The sequence below is a fragment of the Nanorana parkeri genome, unplaced genomic scaffold (assembly GCF_000935625.1).
Source record: "Nanorana parkeri isolate BGI_ZX_2015 unplaced genomic scaffold, ASM93562v1 scaffold1895, whole genome shotgun sequence".
NCBI classification, from domain to species: Eukaryota; Metazoa; Chordata; class Amphibia; order Anura; family Dicroglossidae; genus Nanorana; species Nanorana parkeri.
This window is the reverse complement of record NW_017308163.1, coordinates 157,814-171,633: the sequence shown is the minus strand read 5'-3', so window position 1 is coordinate 171,633 and position 13,820 is coordinate 157,814. Positions and strand designations below refer to the sequence as shown.

The 13,820-nt window shown below is 43.6% G+C and overlaps 1 protein-coding gene across 1 annotated transcript in view; it reads right to left on the bottom strand.

Annotated features, from left to right (window-relative positions):
- Window positions 1–13,820, bottom strand: part of LOC108800059 (CD109 antigen-like) — a gene marked incomplete at its 5' end in the record, with an annotated part of 73,047 nt that overhangs the window by 32,385 nt on the left and 26,842 nt on the right. The window contains 5 exons of the mRNA XM_018572001.1: window positions 6,192–6,218; window positions 8,211–8,363; window positions 8,494–8,676; window positions 9,629–9,691; window positions 11,910–12,005. Coding sequence (XP_018427503.1) covers window positions 6,192–6,218; window positions 8,211–8,363; window positions 8,494–8,676; window positions 9,629–9,691; window positions 11,910–12,005 — 522 coding nt within the window. The remainder of the gene's footprint in view (window positions 1–6,191; window positions 6,219–8,210; window positions 8,364–8,493; window positions 8,677–9,628; window positions 9,692–11,909; window positions 12,006–13,820) is intronic.

Below are 13,820 nucleotides of genomic sequence, written 5' to 3'. Positions count from 1 at the left end.
GACTATGGCATCAGTCAGACGTATCGGAGAGCTCTGTTAATATAAAAAGGAATACTTTTTTGATATTAGGTTGATATAATTTGCTAATATGTATAAAACAAACAAGGAAACAAAAAAACACTAATGATATTTGGAACATAGAGCATTGTGCCAGCATTTTACTGCATGAAAAAGCAGTTCACTAAAATTCCTGTGTGTCACAACTATGCACTGCAAGTACAAATGTATTAATCAGGGCTGGATCGCAGTTTGGCTTTCCCAGCCTACTTTGCCAACTTGCTAGCCTTAATGCACTTAAAGGATCGAATATCTACCTGTACAAGACAAGCTGGGGCTGTGGGTAGATATAAAGTGACAGTCTGCCCAATCTGTAATTCTGCACCTACGATCCGATCAACCCCTATAAGATAACAGTGGGTGTCTTGAAAAAATTTGATTACTTTACTTTTTTTAAGTAGTGAGGCTGAAAATTGTCAACCAAACAAGCTACCCAGCTCCCATCACTGTTCAGGTATTCTGAAAGCAACGGAGACCAGTTGTCAGGCTATAATATGCTGCCGGCGCATTACTCCATCCACGCTGTTTAGTGTGAATGGTTGAATCTGTTAGATTTAATTTGTTAGATTTCACATATTGACACACTATTCTGTTAGCAGTTCAGTTCTAGTTGTTAAGTCGTTCAGTGGGTGATCTGCAGTTATTCAGTACACTTTTCTAGCAATCAGCGGTGTAACTAGAAATCAAAGGGCCCCATAGCGAAATTTTATATGGGGCCCTGTGATTGCTAGTTATGCCACTTGCAGAGCCAACCTGATATACCAAACAGCCCACCTGAGAGTGACCCTGCAGAGCCCACCATAGACTCTCTATAGTGGGCTCTGAAGGGTCACAGATGGGCTGCACACCTCTTACCTGTCAGCGCTGTCCGCCTTCACGGTCGCTGGGCCTTGCCTCCTCTTCTGTCCCCGGGCCCCGCCTCCTCTTCTATCGACAGGCCCCGCCTGCTCTTAGGTCGCTGGCCAGTGATGTAAGAGGAGGTGGGGTTGCTCTTAGGCGGGTCCTGCCTCCTCCTTCACTGCGAACGCCAGCCTCTTCTGCCGCAGCTGCTGGCTGTCACTGACACAGCTCCGCAGCGGCTGTGAGGGGAAATCAGTGATCTTCACAGCCTATGCTGATCTGTGTCAGGGACAGCCAACACCCTTACATGCCATAGCAACCCAGGCGGCCCACGCGGCATCAGAGGGATGCCCTGGGTTGCTATGGCAATTGTTACGCCACTGCTAGCAATGAAAATTTACCTGCTGTACAGCTTTACAGGTGTAGCATTAAAAAGGTCTAGCCAGATATCACTGGCAGGCAGTGAGTAGTCTGGATCCTTTTATTGTACATGTTAATGTATTACTGACTGTCAGCAACATGACTGGATAGAATACTAGGTGTCACCCTTATTGGCTCTGCCGCTCTTTTACATGGCCTATGTGGTTCTGTGCAGAAATCTAGCACTTGATAGATAATCATAATGATGATTCTGTCTTATGTCATCCATTTATGGACATCTTCAGAGCAACAGTCTCTAGGTAATTGGTTATCATGCTACTGCCAGAGCAGCCAACAAATACCAAATATACCTTACATACAGTGGCTCCAAGGGGGCATTATTGCTGGTATTGTTGCTGGTGGGTATTTCCCGGGGTTATTGCTGTCCCTGACACTTGCTAGGGATTATAATTGCTGGCCCTGACACTTACTGGGGGTTATTGCATGACCTGACTTTTCTTAGAGTGATCATTGCTGGCCCTGACACTTGTTGGGAGTTATTGCTGTGGGGCTGTCATTGCTGGACCTGATACATGCTGGAGGTTATCATTGCAGCCACTAACATTAACAATGAGGCTTATTTTACTCCACAATCTCTTCAGTGTACCCCCAAGCCATATCTTGTCTGTACCTTAGCAAATTAAGGGGGAAAGGTGGCACACTACATCCTAAACACCGTGCAGCAACACCCACTTTATTGATTATGCCCACTTTATGGCTACTCCTACAAGCACGCTGCAGGTGTCTCTCCACACGTGCCATATTTTTTTTCTCAATCCTTTCAAGGTGTTGCTCCTAATTCTTTTCATATTTTGGTAACTCTGGTTTATTTTTACACCCACTGACACCAGTTATTGAACAGATTTTTACATTTACGGGACAGAACTTTAAGGGAGACTGTTTCATACTTCTGACCAGTATAATGTACACTTCAGTGTACTTAAAAAGGGCTACAGTCCGTGTTCTTATTACATTGTGAATGGTATCTATAGAACATTGAATCTTTCATTTTCTGACTAAGTGTTTCTCATTATGGTATGTCTGCTTTTCAGAGGCGGCTCTAGATTTTGCGAGGCCTTAGGCGAAACCTAAACATGAGGCCCCACTCAGGCCTTTGGGGTCTCACCAGGGCTCTGTGGGGTCACACCAGGGCTCTGTGGGGTTTAATAAGCCCTGATTTAACCAGGGCTCTGTGGGGACTGGTTAGACATCACAGAGCCCTGGTGAGACCGCACAGAGCCCTGGTTAAACCAGGGCTCTGTAGGGTCTCACCAGGGCTTTGTAGGGTCCCAACAGGGCTCAGTGGGGTTTAACCAGTTAAAGTCCACGGTGTTACACCCCCTTCCCATCAAGGCCATTTTTCAGTATTTAGCACTGCAGTACTTTGACTGACAATTATTCCGTCATGCAACGCTGTACTGAAATTAATTTTATACCATTTTTTAGGGACAGATAGAGCTTTCTTTTGGTGGTATTTAATCACCACTGTGTTTTTGTTTTTTTACTATATTAAGGAAAAATTACCAAATTATTTTTTTTAAACTGTTTCCCCTATATTAAATGATAAAACATTTATTATTACCCAATTTGTTGGTAAAATATAAGACACGGGGTCACGTCAGGTAAAAAGACACCAAACATGTCAAGCCTTAAAATTGTGTGCTCGCGCGAAACCTCATAAAACTAAAAATACCCAAAATTGGCCATAGGCGATGCTTTAAAAGCTTTTACCGCTCATCAGTTTAGTGTTATCAGTGATTGATGGCCCTAAAATTATTGCTCTCACTGTGACGTTTGCGGCGATATGTAACGTGTGTAGCGCAATTGTCGTTTTCGCGCGCTGGTGCACCGAACACGTATTTATGTTTATATGTGCGTAAACGTGGGGGTGGGGAACTTAAGAATTTTTGGGGGTTTTTTTAAACTTTTTTTATATGTGACTATTCTTTTTTTTAACTCTTTTTATGTTTTTGTACACTTAATGTCATTGCTATTACATAGGGGGATAACAATCCCCCGTTTATAATAGCAAAGGCACACTGACAGGTCCACTATGACTATGGCACACTGACAGGTCCTCTTTATGGAGACATTAGGGGTCTCTAGGACCCCTAATGTCACCTGGGGACCCCAAAAGAAGCTGATGAAGCAGAGATCTGCTTCATCAGCTTCTTCTCTCTGGCTATAGCAGCCAGATGACTGACAGGTGAATGCGGAAGTGATGTAATACACATTACTTCCGCATTCACACTATGGAGGGAGGTCAGCAAGGAGGAAGATGCTGACCTCCCTCCCATCTTACCTCCTGACACCCTCCCGAGCCGGTCCCGGGCCTCAGATGGGGCAGCGGATCCCAAGATTGAAGGTAAGGGGTCAGGAGTGGGGGCGACGGCAGCACTCGAGGGGAGGGAGGGGGGGCACGCAGCCAGCACATATACCCGATCGGCAGGCTATAGAGCCGCTGATCGGGTATATTTGAAACAGCCGGTAATGGCTCTTTACATTGGATGGGTTGCGAGCAGAAGAAAAATGCCGTCTAGAGACGGCAACCCGCCAATGCGACTGTGCCGTCCCTCCGTTTTTTTGCAATGGGCGGACGGCAACTGGTTAACCAGGGCTGGTGAGACTGCACAGAGCCCTGGTGAGACCCCAAAGTGCCCTAGTCTCACCAGGGCTATGTGGGGTCTCACCAGCCTGCTTAGACCCCCTCGGAGCCCTGGTGAGACCCCAAAGAGCCCTAGTGAGACCTCTAGAAGCACTGGTAAAACCAGGGATCCGCAGGGTCTCACCAGGGCTCTGTAGGGTCTCACCAGCACTAGGGCTCTGTAAAGCTATCTGGGGTCTCACCAGGGCTCTTTGGGGTCTTCACAGGGCGTCTGGGCTCTGTGGAGCCTAACCAAGACTCTGCGGGGTCTAACCAGCCTTGTTAAACCCACAGAGCACTGGGGAGACCCCACAGAGCTTTGGTGAGACCCCACAGAGCTCTGGTTAAACCTGTAGCATCTCACCTGGGCTCTGTAGGTTCTCACCAGCACCAGGGCTCTGTGGGGTCTCACCAGCCTGGTGAGACCCCCACAGAGCCCTGGTGCTGGTGAGAACCTACAGAGCCCAGGTGAGATGCTACAGGTTTAACCAGAGCTCTGTGGGGTCTCACCAGCCTGGTGAGACCCCCACAGAGCCCTGGTGAGATACCAAAGAGCCCTGGTGAGACACCAAAGAGCCCTGGTGAGACACCAAAGAGCCCGGAATAAATCAGGACTCTGCAGGGTCTCGCCTGGGCTATGTAGTGTCTCGCCTGGGCTATGTAGTGTCTCGCCTGGGCTATGTAGTGTCTCGCCTGGGATATTTAGGGTCTCGCCTGGGCTATTTAGGGTCTCACCTGGGCTATTTAGGGTCTCACCTGGGCTATTTAGGGTCTCGCCTGGGCTATGTAGGGTCTCGCCTGGGCTATGTAGGGTCTCGCCTGGGCTATGTGGGGTCTCGCAGGGCTCTGTTGGGTCTCACCAGGGCTATGTGCGGTCTCACCAGCCTGGTTAGACCCCTCAGGGCCCTGGTGAGACCCCACAGAGCCCTGGTTAAACCAAGGCTCTGTAGGGTTTCCCCAGCACCAGGGCTCCATGGGGTCTCACAATGGCTATGTGGGGTTTCACCATCCTTGTTAGACCCCACAGAGCCCTGGTGAGACCCCACAGAGCCCTGGTGAGACCCCACAGAGCTCTGGTTAAACCAGGGCTCTCCACAGGGCTCTCACCTGCTTTCCACAGGGCTCTCCAGGCTGCCACTCCAGTGCTGTACTGGCCGCATCTTGCAGGTGGGAGCTGGCAGGAGCGTGCAGGACGACGTCTCCATCAGCTTCTAAAGTTAAACTCCGCCTTCCCAGCCAGAGATCCTCGTGCGTTGGATGGGAGGGGTGAGGTCTTTTCTCATTGGATGGTGGGCGGAGCTCAGTCCAGAAGACCAAGTCGATGGTCCACACCGACGATCAAGGGAACGGATGAGCTCTCAGCCCTGTCGCTGTCAAACTGAGACTCAGTTTGACAGCGACAGGGCTGAGAGCTCACAATGTTACCTGGCTGCCGTTGTGACAGGGTAAACTAGGTGGCCGCGAGGCACTCGGGAGCGCAAGGCCTAAGGCGACCGGTTAATTTGCCTAATTAAAGAGCCGCCACTGCTGCTTTTAATATACAATGGGATTCAGGGTTTGTGATTTAGCTCATCCATTTATAATCCCAGCACCAGCACTGCATCACCAGAAAAAAATCTGGAGCTGCCCTGCTTTGATACCTAAAATAATAATAATAATGTCAATTACGCTAAATTCACAACTATATGTGTAAACATAATCACACTAATAAATAAAATGAGCTCATCTGTATTAATGTCACTTTCATTCTGCAGTCTGTATTATGTTAGCCATTGTGCTAAGCGAAAGGAAGCTACAGCATGACAATAGTTTTTTGTTTTTTTGTTGTGTATGGGATTAATGAGCTGGATTTATGTGTGTACTAACTCGATGAACACTTGATCTTACAACTTCAGGTTTCAACAGAACAGGATCAATTGTCAGTACAGCATCCTTCTGTTTTACCCTCCTCCAATGTCACCCTCTTATATTACTGATTTTGTGTAATGTGTTTTGTACCACACATATCAGCCTATTGTCAACTACAATAAAAATGTGTAGGCACGCTAGCTGTTCTTTGTTACCTTAGTAACTTCATAATGATAACCTAACACTTTCTATCCTTTTATTTTATTGTCAATGAGATGGGACAATGTGTACTTTATCCTTACATTTTTCAATAAAAAAATGAATGTATTAAAAACATCTGCATATGTTTGTATGGGGTCATTTTCATTCTATGCAGACTTACCTGAAAATACCTGAGCCCACTATCGACCTAGAAAACAAAAGAACACTTTCTCATGGGGGGTTCAAATAAAATGTAACTATTTCATTATCTGACATCATTCAAATATGTAGCAATGCAATGATGATGAGTACAATTACATGCATGTGTTAAAATGTAGGATTCTCTAGATCTTATACACCTTGACTTTAGGGCTTTTCAATTTAAACTCCCTGTTTATAGAAGATGTATAAGTTCTGTATGTGATACTGTATATAAAGCATATACAGTATAAAGGCAAAAACAATTTTTAGTTTTAGTTTTGTATACTGGGGAAGGGTTAGACTCTACTTTAACGTTTCATTCTCATTTGTCCACCCTGGAGCGATCCACCCCTGATCCTGGTGACCACTGTCTCTAAGACAAAAGTGAGGGGAAATATAAAATTGTATAGCTGTGTCCACGGTACAGGGATAAATGTTCAAATGACAACTGTCTAATATAGGAATGCTTCTAATTTTGGGGTGATTTCCCTTCATTTCCTGTTGCATCTCCAGGACATGAAGTAATTGGAAACACAGACATCAAACAAATAACCCAAAAGGGTGTTTTACCTTTCCTCCACTCTATCCAAAACTATAAAAAAAATGCCTTTACATACACTTTAAAATTAAACAAACTCAGGCGTTAAACTTTAATAATGCATTCACGTACATTAACTATTAACATAAACGTAACTTATTTGTGTAATGTGTATCACTCGGTTGCACATCCTCAACCGTCTCTGAATTGGTGCTGACACTGTCCTTCCTTCTGGAGAGTGGCTAATTTTGTTTCCCGTGGTCCCTGTGTATGTTCTAATGTAACCACAGCTGCAAACTTGCTCTCATGACGGACTACAATCTCAAAATACACAGGGACCATGGAGGAGAAAAGTAGCCACCCTCCAGAAGGAAGGACAGTGTCAGCACCCATTTAGAGATGATTTGAGGATCTACATGCTTCACAAACCAACTACAGTTTTGTTAACAGTCAGGGTACTTGAATGCATTTTTAAGATTTGACTCCTGAGTTTAGTGTCACTTTAAGTGTTTCTCTACAACAGCCAAGAGTTGGGATAGCAGAACTACTATATACAAGGTGTCGGGTGAAATTTCATGTGTTACAGAGTAGATTGCACATGCCCCTTTCTGACACATTGAGTGCAGAATGGTTCCCCAAAAATAGAATGCATTTGGTTTAGGCCTCATTCACACACAACGCAAGCAAAATGGTATATTGCGTATATACGCGTCTATGGGCGTCTATACGAGCGTATGTGTGTATATGCGTGCACTTTTTGCATTCCCAGAATGCATCATTCCTAATAGAACTTTTAATGAACTGTACACAACGTAAACACGTGCAAACATGCGTATACGCCTAAAATACTCAGAAATGCGCTGCCCGGACGCATCTCGGTTCCATTCTGTTTTTGCACATATATACGCTACGCAAATAAACGGCTCCATACGCGGCTATGTGTATGGAGCCATTTATTTGCATATGTTGCATTTGGTACAAAACGCACGTACGCGCGTATATGCGCGGCAGTGTGAATGAGGCGTTAAAGGAGAACTATGGGGTTAAGGCTTTTCCCCGTTTCTCCTTAGGGTAACGGGAGGACACAAACTAGCGTCCTCCCGTCACCCTAGGCTCAGTATACCGCGAGCTATAGTTCGCAGTATACTGAGACTTGATGGGTGTGCAGCGCTCGGGGTCACCAATAGGGTGAACTATCAAATACATAATTAAGTGTTAACAAAACAACATGTAATCAAAAAAATTAAATAGGTGTTTGCAATCATTATTAACATACTAAAGTGATAGCCAGTGAAATAATAAATAGATGAATACCAAATTTCACTTTGTGCAAAAATGTATTAAATTAATTATGCCTTATTATAAATTCTTTGTTGTAATCAAACGTGCATCAAATACAAAAATTATCAATAAAAGTGATAAACACTACATCTACATCACCATCTACTCAGTTACACTTACTTTGCTGGGAGTTAAATCATTTATATCATCAAGAAGTGTGGATTTTTTTTCAACAATGCGCAGTGCCACCAAGGAGCGGGATTCCTTCACGCTGACAGACAGGGTGACATTTTCTAATGGTTTAGCGCTATTTTTGCTCCATGACAAAGTCACCTATAAGATAGATAATAAACTGAGAACCTGACACAATAAAACTGTTTTGGAACATGACATTGACATGAATAAAATGTAAACTGTCTTATACATACAAAGCATGGTGTCTTCAGTTATACATTTAATTTACCTGGCTCTTTAGTGCGCCTTTGATCATAAGCGTCTGAGTGGTTTGAAGTATATCACCAAAGCTGCTGTTCACATTGCGCTTATAAACCTCAATCTGAGCAGTGGGAGCCCAAGAATGTTCAGGAGTGAGGCTAAATGTGGTTTTATTCTTGCCTGCAGCCACTACCATTCCTTTTGCAACAACCTTTAAATAAAGAAAATATGCTTTACAACGTGCATAAATGGGTTTGTAAAGGCAGTACCTATGCCTAACCCCAAACCTCCCTCCTCCTCTCTACAGAATGTGTAAGGATTACTTTTATCTTGTTCCTTTAGCAAGAATCACCTTTTTTTCCTACCTGTGAAACTTTGACCAGCCTTATAAAATTCTTAATGGGATGTCAATTCCTACTGATGTAGGCATGCCCCCAGAACTACATCTCCCAGGAGCCCTTCCTCTACACATAGGAGTTCATTTATAAAATGTTCAGTGCCGTTCACACAGCACTAGTGCCCCTAGATGGCTTTGGTGAGTAAAGAAAATCTATACTCTTCAGCGCTATCTAGGAGCACTAGTGTCATGTGAACAGCATCTGCAGGGTGGAACATTTATGAATGAACCCCACAGTGTTTGGGCAGGCTCCTGAGAGTGAAGGATGAAGCATTGTTTTGCTGGCAAAGAAATCAATGTATGCATGTGGAGTGGGACAGAGAGGTTGGAGGGATAGTTCTGTACTCTGGCAGGTAGGAGGAGCAGAGGTATGGTGTTGTCAGCCCAAACAGGAAGTTAGGAGCACACTGGCAGATCAAGCTTTTTTAAAGGAATAAAACATGTGGAAATAAGCATGTACTGCAAAGATGTGCTGAATATGTTTGGTTTTTTTTGCCCAGACATAGTTTAAAACATTTGAAAATAGAACTCCTCCAGTACATTTCTGTACTGTATGATAAAGCCTTAGCCAATTTAGAACAGGTAGAACACCCCCAGGAAGTGACAATAATTCTACTAAGCTATGCTGTTTGATTCAAAGTTATTACTATTTAATTGTGTCGGAACAGGAGATGCTGTCACAACCTGAAAAACATTTACACATCTTATCAACTAAAGTTACTGAAACCAGAAGAAATTGATCAAAATGTTCTAAAATCTTACATACCACATAGTAAATCTCTTGAACTTCTGGATACGTATTAATTTGTAGATGAAAAGGTGTTCCAACCTGTATGATAAAGATATGTTTAAGATATAAGAATAAGATAGAACTAGAACATTTAGCATGTTTTGCGTGTGTGCGTATTTGTGTGTGTGTGTGTGTGTGTGTATTTTTGTGTGTGAGTGAATGTGTGAATCTGCTGGTCCTCACTGTTTTGATCTGTTGGAAAAAACACCCACAAACACATATACACATGTATACATACTGATATGACACACACAGGGGTCTATTCACTAAGCTGCCGAGGGCAGTCGAGTGAATGACCGATCTGAAGTGAAGTGAGCCGAACACTGTTCGGCTATTCACTTCAGGCTGGTATGTCTGATTTCAGCCGTACATCGGCTGAAATCAGCCGTACATCGGCTTGCTTCGCGTGGCTTCGGGTCGGCCGAACATGCTCGGCAGGCTACTCACTGCTGTTCGGGCTATTCTTAAAGATGCTGATCAGCAGTGAGTGAATAGCCGAATGCCACCAAGCGGCATTCGGCTCAGGCTGTCCTGCTCGGTCCCTCAGAGGTACCGAGCAGAACAGAAAAAGAGTGAAAAATGTTAAAAAAGTAAATAGAAAACGATTGTGCGGAGCTAGCAGTGATAGCTAGCTCGGCCCAATAGTTTCCTATTGTCCGGCGGCTCTGCTGCTGTCAAAAAAAAAAGGAAAAAAAAACTCTCCCGGGCTATTTGCAATAGCCTATAGTAAACTAGCATTGTACCCGCCCTCTGCTGATGGACCTGATCGGGAACTGCAGCAGAGGGCGGGTATAATGCTAGTTTACTATTGGCTTTTGCAAATTGAAATAGCCAATAGTAAAGTACCAATGCTTTTCAATGGGAAAAAAAATGTTTCTATTCTGACATCGCTCGTGTCAGAATAAAGAAAGAAAAGACACAGCCCTGTTTCTCTCCTTGGCGGCCGGGAGCAGGAGACTCCCAGGGGCACCAGGGAGAGTTAGCTGTTTGGAGATCCGTGTCCCTGGTTAGCAGGTAACCAGGGACGCTGATCTCTCTACAAGTGGCCGGAGCCAGCCGTAAGATCACTGCTGGCTCCGCCCAGCTATCAGAAGCAGGCTGTTGGCCGGCCAATGGCCGGCCGCTCGGCCAGCTTCGGCTTTCAGCGCGGCTTAGCCGAGCCGATGCATATGCGTTCGGCTCGACTGAGCCGCTCGGCCATGTTCGGGAGCTGTACGGGCTATTGTGAATACAGCACCCCTTCGGTTCTACAGCACCCCTTCGAAGGATCGGCTGAAGTTACGGCCAGATCCTTCGGCAGCTTCGTGAATAGACCCCACAGAAACATTTCATACACATAGCCAAATCACTCACAGAAATCCTGACAATACGCACACACAAACCATCATACAAAATATATTGACATTGCATACAAAGAAACCATTACAAAACATACACTGACATTATAAACACACGCAGACATTAACACTTGTACCGTATATAGTTACATTTTATTTTGATGTATGAAATTTGGCAAGCGGCCTCCATAGGAGAAGAAAATGTGTCCAGTGGCCCCTCAAGTGAATTGCGTTCGAGATCCCTTATGTAGATGCAAAGACTGGAGCTTTTAATAAGACTTCTCCATACACACATGCAAATCTTCACCATTGCAAACATGTGGTTAAGTATGGAAACTTAGTAACTCTATTAACATTGCTATAGATAATTACATTTGTCCACATCTATGTCATTCACATAAACACCACATTAGGCTTTAGCTGGAAAGCCACTGTATATGAAATCTAAATGTTGTGGGTCCCAACCACCAGGTAATGGAAAGTTGATAAATGTCAACTCCAAATTGTCACAAAGAAGCTTTAGAAGGTGTAGAAGTCTCCTATCCAAACCAAGGGCATGAAAACCTCTGGCACCATGTTCCTTGTCAGCAATTGTGCAGATAACAGAGCCTGACTGGCTCTTTGTGCTGACTTTCTCTCTCCCAAAGTCCAATATCAGAAGATATTCGAGTACTTGTACTAGTTATGTTGGAAAATACATTCTGTGCAATCAATATGTAACTGCATGAACTGTAGTCTTTATGTCTGCCTGGAGTTCAGAAATAACTTTTACACCAGTCTGAGTGTGCTTACGTCAGTCAGAAACTAAGCTTATTGCTTTAGTAAATCAATCGATTGAAAAACAATTCTTGAACTGAAGCAGTGAAATTATTTCTGTAATTTTTCTGTAACAAAGAAAAGGAGGTAGATCTTTCTTGTACCTTTAATGATGTTTCTGATATGTTTATCCGGATAAAAGGATCCACTGTTGTCTGTTTTTCAAAGTAGAATAGCTGAAAGGCGGTCTGGTATTCAACCTACATAAGAAAAAATTATTTTAGAGGGATAATTTTAATGGCAACAATCCAAGGAAGGAAGAAAGGAAGGAAGGATTTCTATAGGCAACCCCTTAGTAACTATTTTTATAATTAGTGTTGATATATACACAACCTTCATCCCAGTTACATAAAAAGGAAAATGATTCCATAGCATAGTTCCATACATTTACAGTACATGCATGCACACATTAAAGTAACAAACAAGATACACTAGGAATGTGCAGGTGGATCTTGCACCTTCTCCCCCTTAAGTTTTAAAAGAACAGTCCACCTGAGCTGGTTTAAACAATAGTGCAATCAAATAGGTAAAATCGTTTGCAATCCTTCTAGCCTCTATGGGAAAAATAGTGCTAAAATATGATTGTTTCTGGTAGGCCATTTTATAGATTGCTACTTTAATACAAATAGGGGTCCTATTCAAAACAGAGAGCGAGTCATCCACTCTCAGGCTGAATACTGCAGTGTTTACTACACACTACACTCTGCATTTTACACTTCATTTATAAAATGTAGGCTGTGGTGCCTTATGCATTGTTTCCTGCAAAATGATGCTTGGGTTCTGGTATTTTTTTCTCATTCATGGAAATTAAAGAGCCTTTTTCAAAACTTTTACCCTAGGGTGGCCAGAAGAATACATTTTCGGCCGATATGTTTCGGCGGCCAATATATTGGTGCATCCCTAGTTGCTATGATTGAATGCCTGCACATACAGATGGCATTTAAAGGCATGTGAACACTCCGAATGTGAATGTCTTCTCATAAAAAAAGTTGTGGTTTTCCTACAATACTTAAAGGGTAGCGTTATACTGTACTTCAATTTATGATATAAATAGTGTCTAGCTGATCTTAAATAAAATGTATTGTGATGGTTATATCTGCCCCCCTTGGAGCTCTGTTTCCTACCTGTTGATATACTTTTAAACATTAAAAAACAAGTTGGGTAAGTGATGCAATCATCAACGAAAAAGTTAAAACCATTATATGATTCTTCTGTATGTGCCCTGCAGTAAATCATGGGAAACCATATGCTTTGGCAGAGCAAAACATAACATCCGTTCTAGTTTGGTAAATCCCACTGACTACACTGACAAGAGTAGATATGACAATTCAAACAACTAAAGAGTCAAATGATAGTCCCTTTAATTCTGAGAATTTGTACATTGATATGATGAAGACCCCTCAGTACTCCAACAACTTACATTACAATTTATTTAATAACCTTTTAACCCCTTCATGACTGAGCTTTTTTTCAGTTTCTGTTCGTAAATGACTGACACACTTTTTACACTTGTGCTGTGTGATTCTTCCCCGGCAGTAATATACTTTCTTACTAAATGTACCCACACATATTATATATAGTTTTTTAGAGGACAGATAGGGCTATATAATTATATCAAACATGTGTTCCTAACGCCTCACTTAGTTCAAATAAAATAAAAAAAATGAGTGTAGAGACTGATCCTGACAGCAGGCCTCAAAATTTCCACTCGCCCCCTCGCAATTGGCGAGTGAAAATTGCGGGGGGCGAGTGGCATGTCATCAATGGGGTGCCTCGACGGCGGGATCGCTCGCTTGCTTCTATTTTCTCTTCTCTTTCTCGCCTGCTGCAGCTACAGAGCGGCCAAGGAGGAGAAGAGAGAACAGAAGCGAATGCTTGCTGCGGTGGTAGTGTTCCATCCAGAGCCGGAGCTAGCTCTCTGCGCTCCCTCTCTTTCGTCCCGGCCGCTGCAGCTTCAGCTCCACTCAGAGAGGCGGCTCTGATCACACCCGTTATCGCTCCCTCTTCTCTCCTCC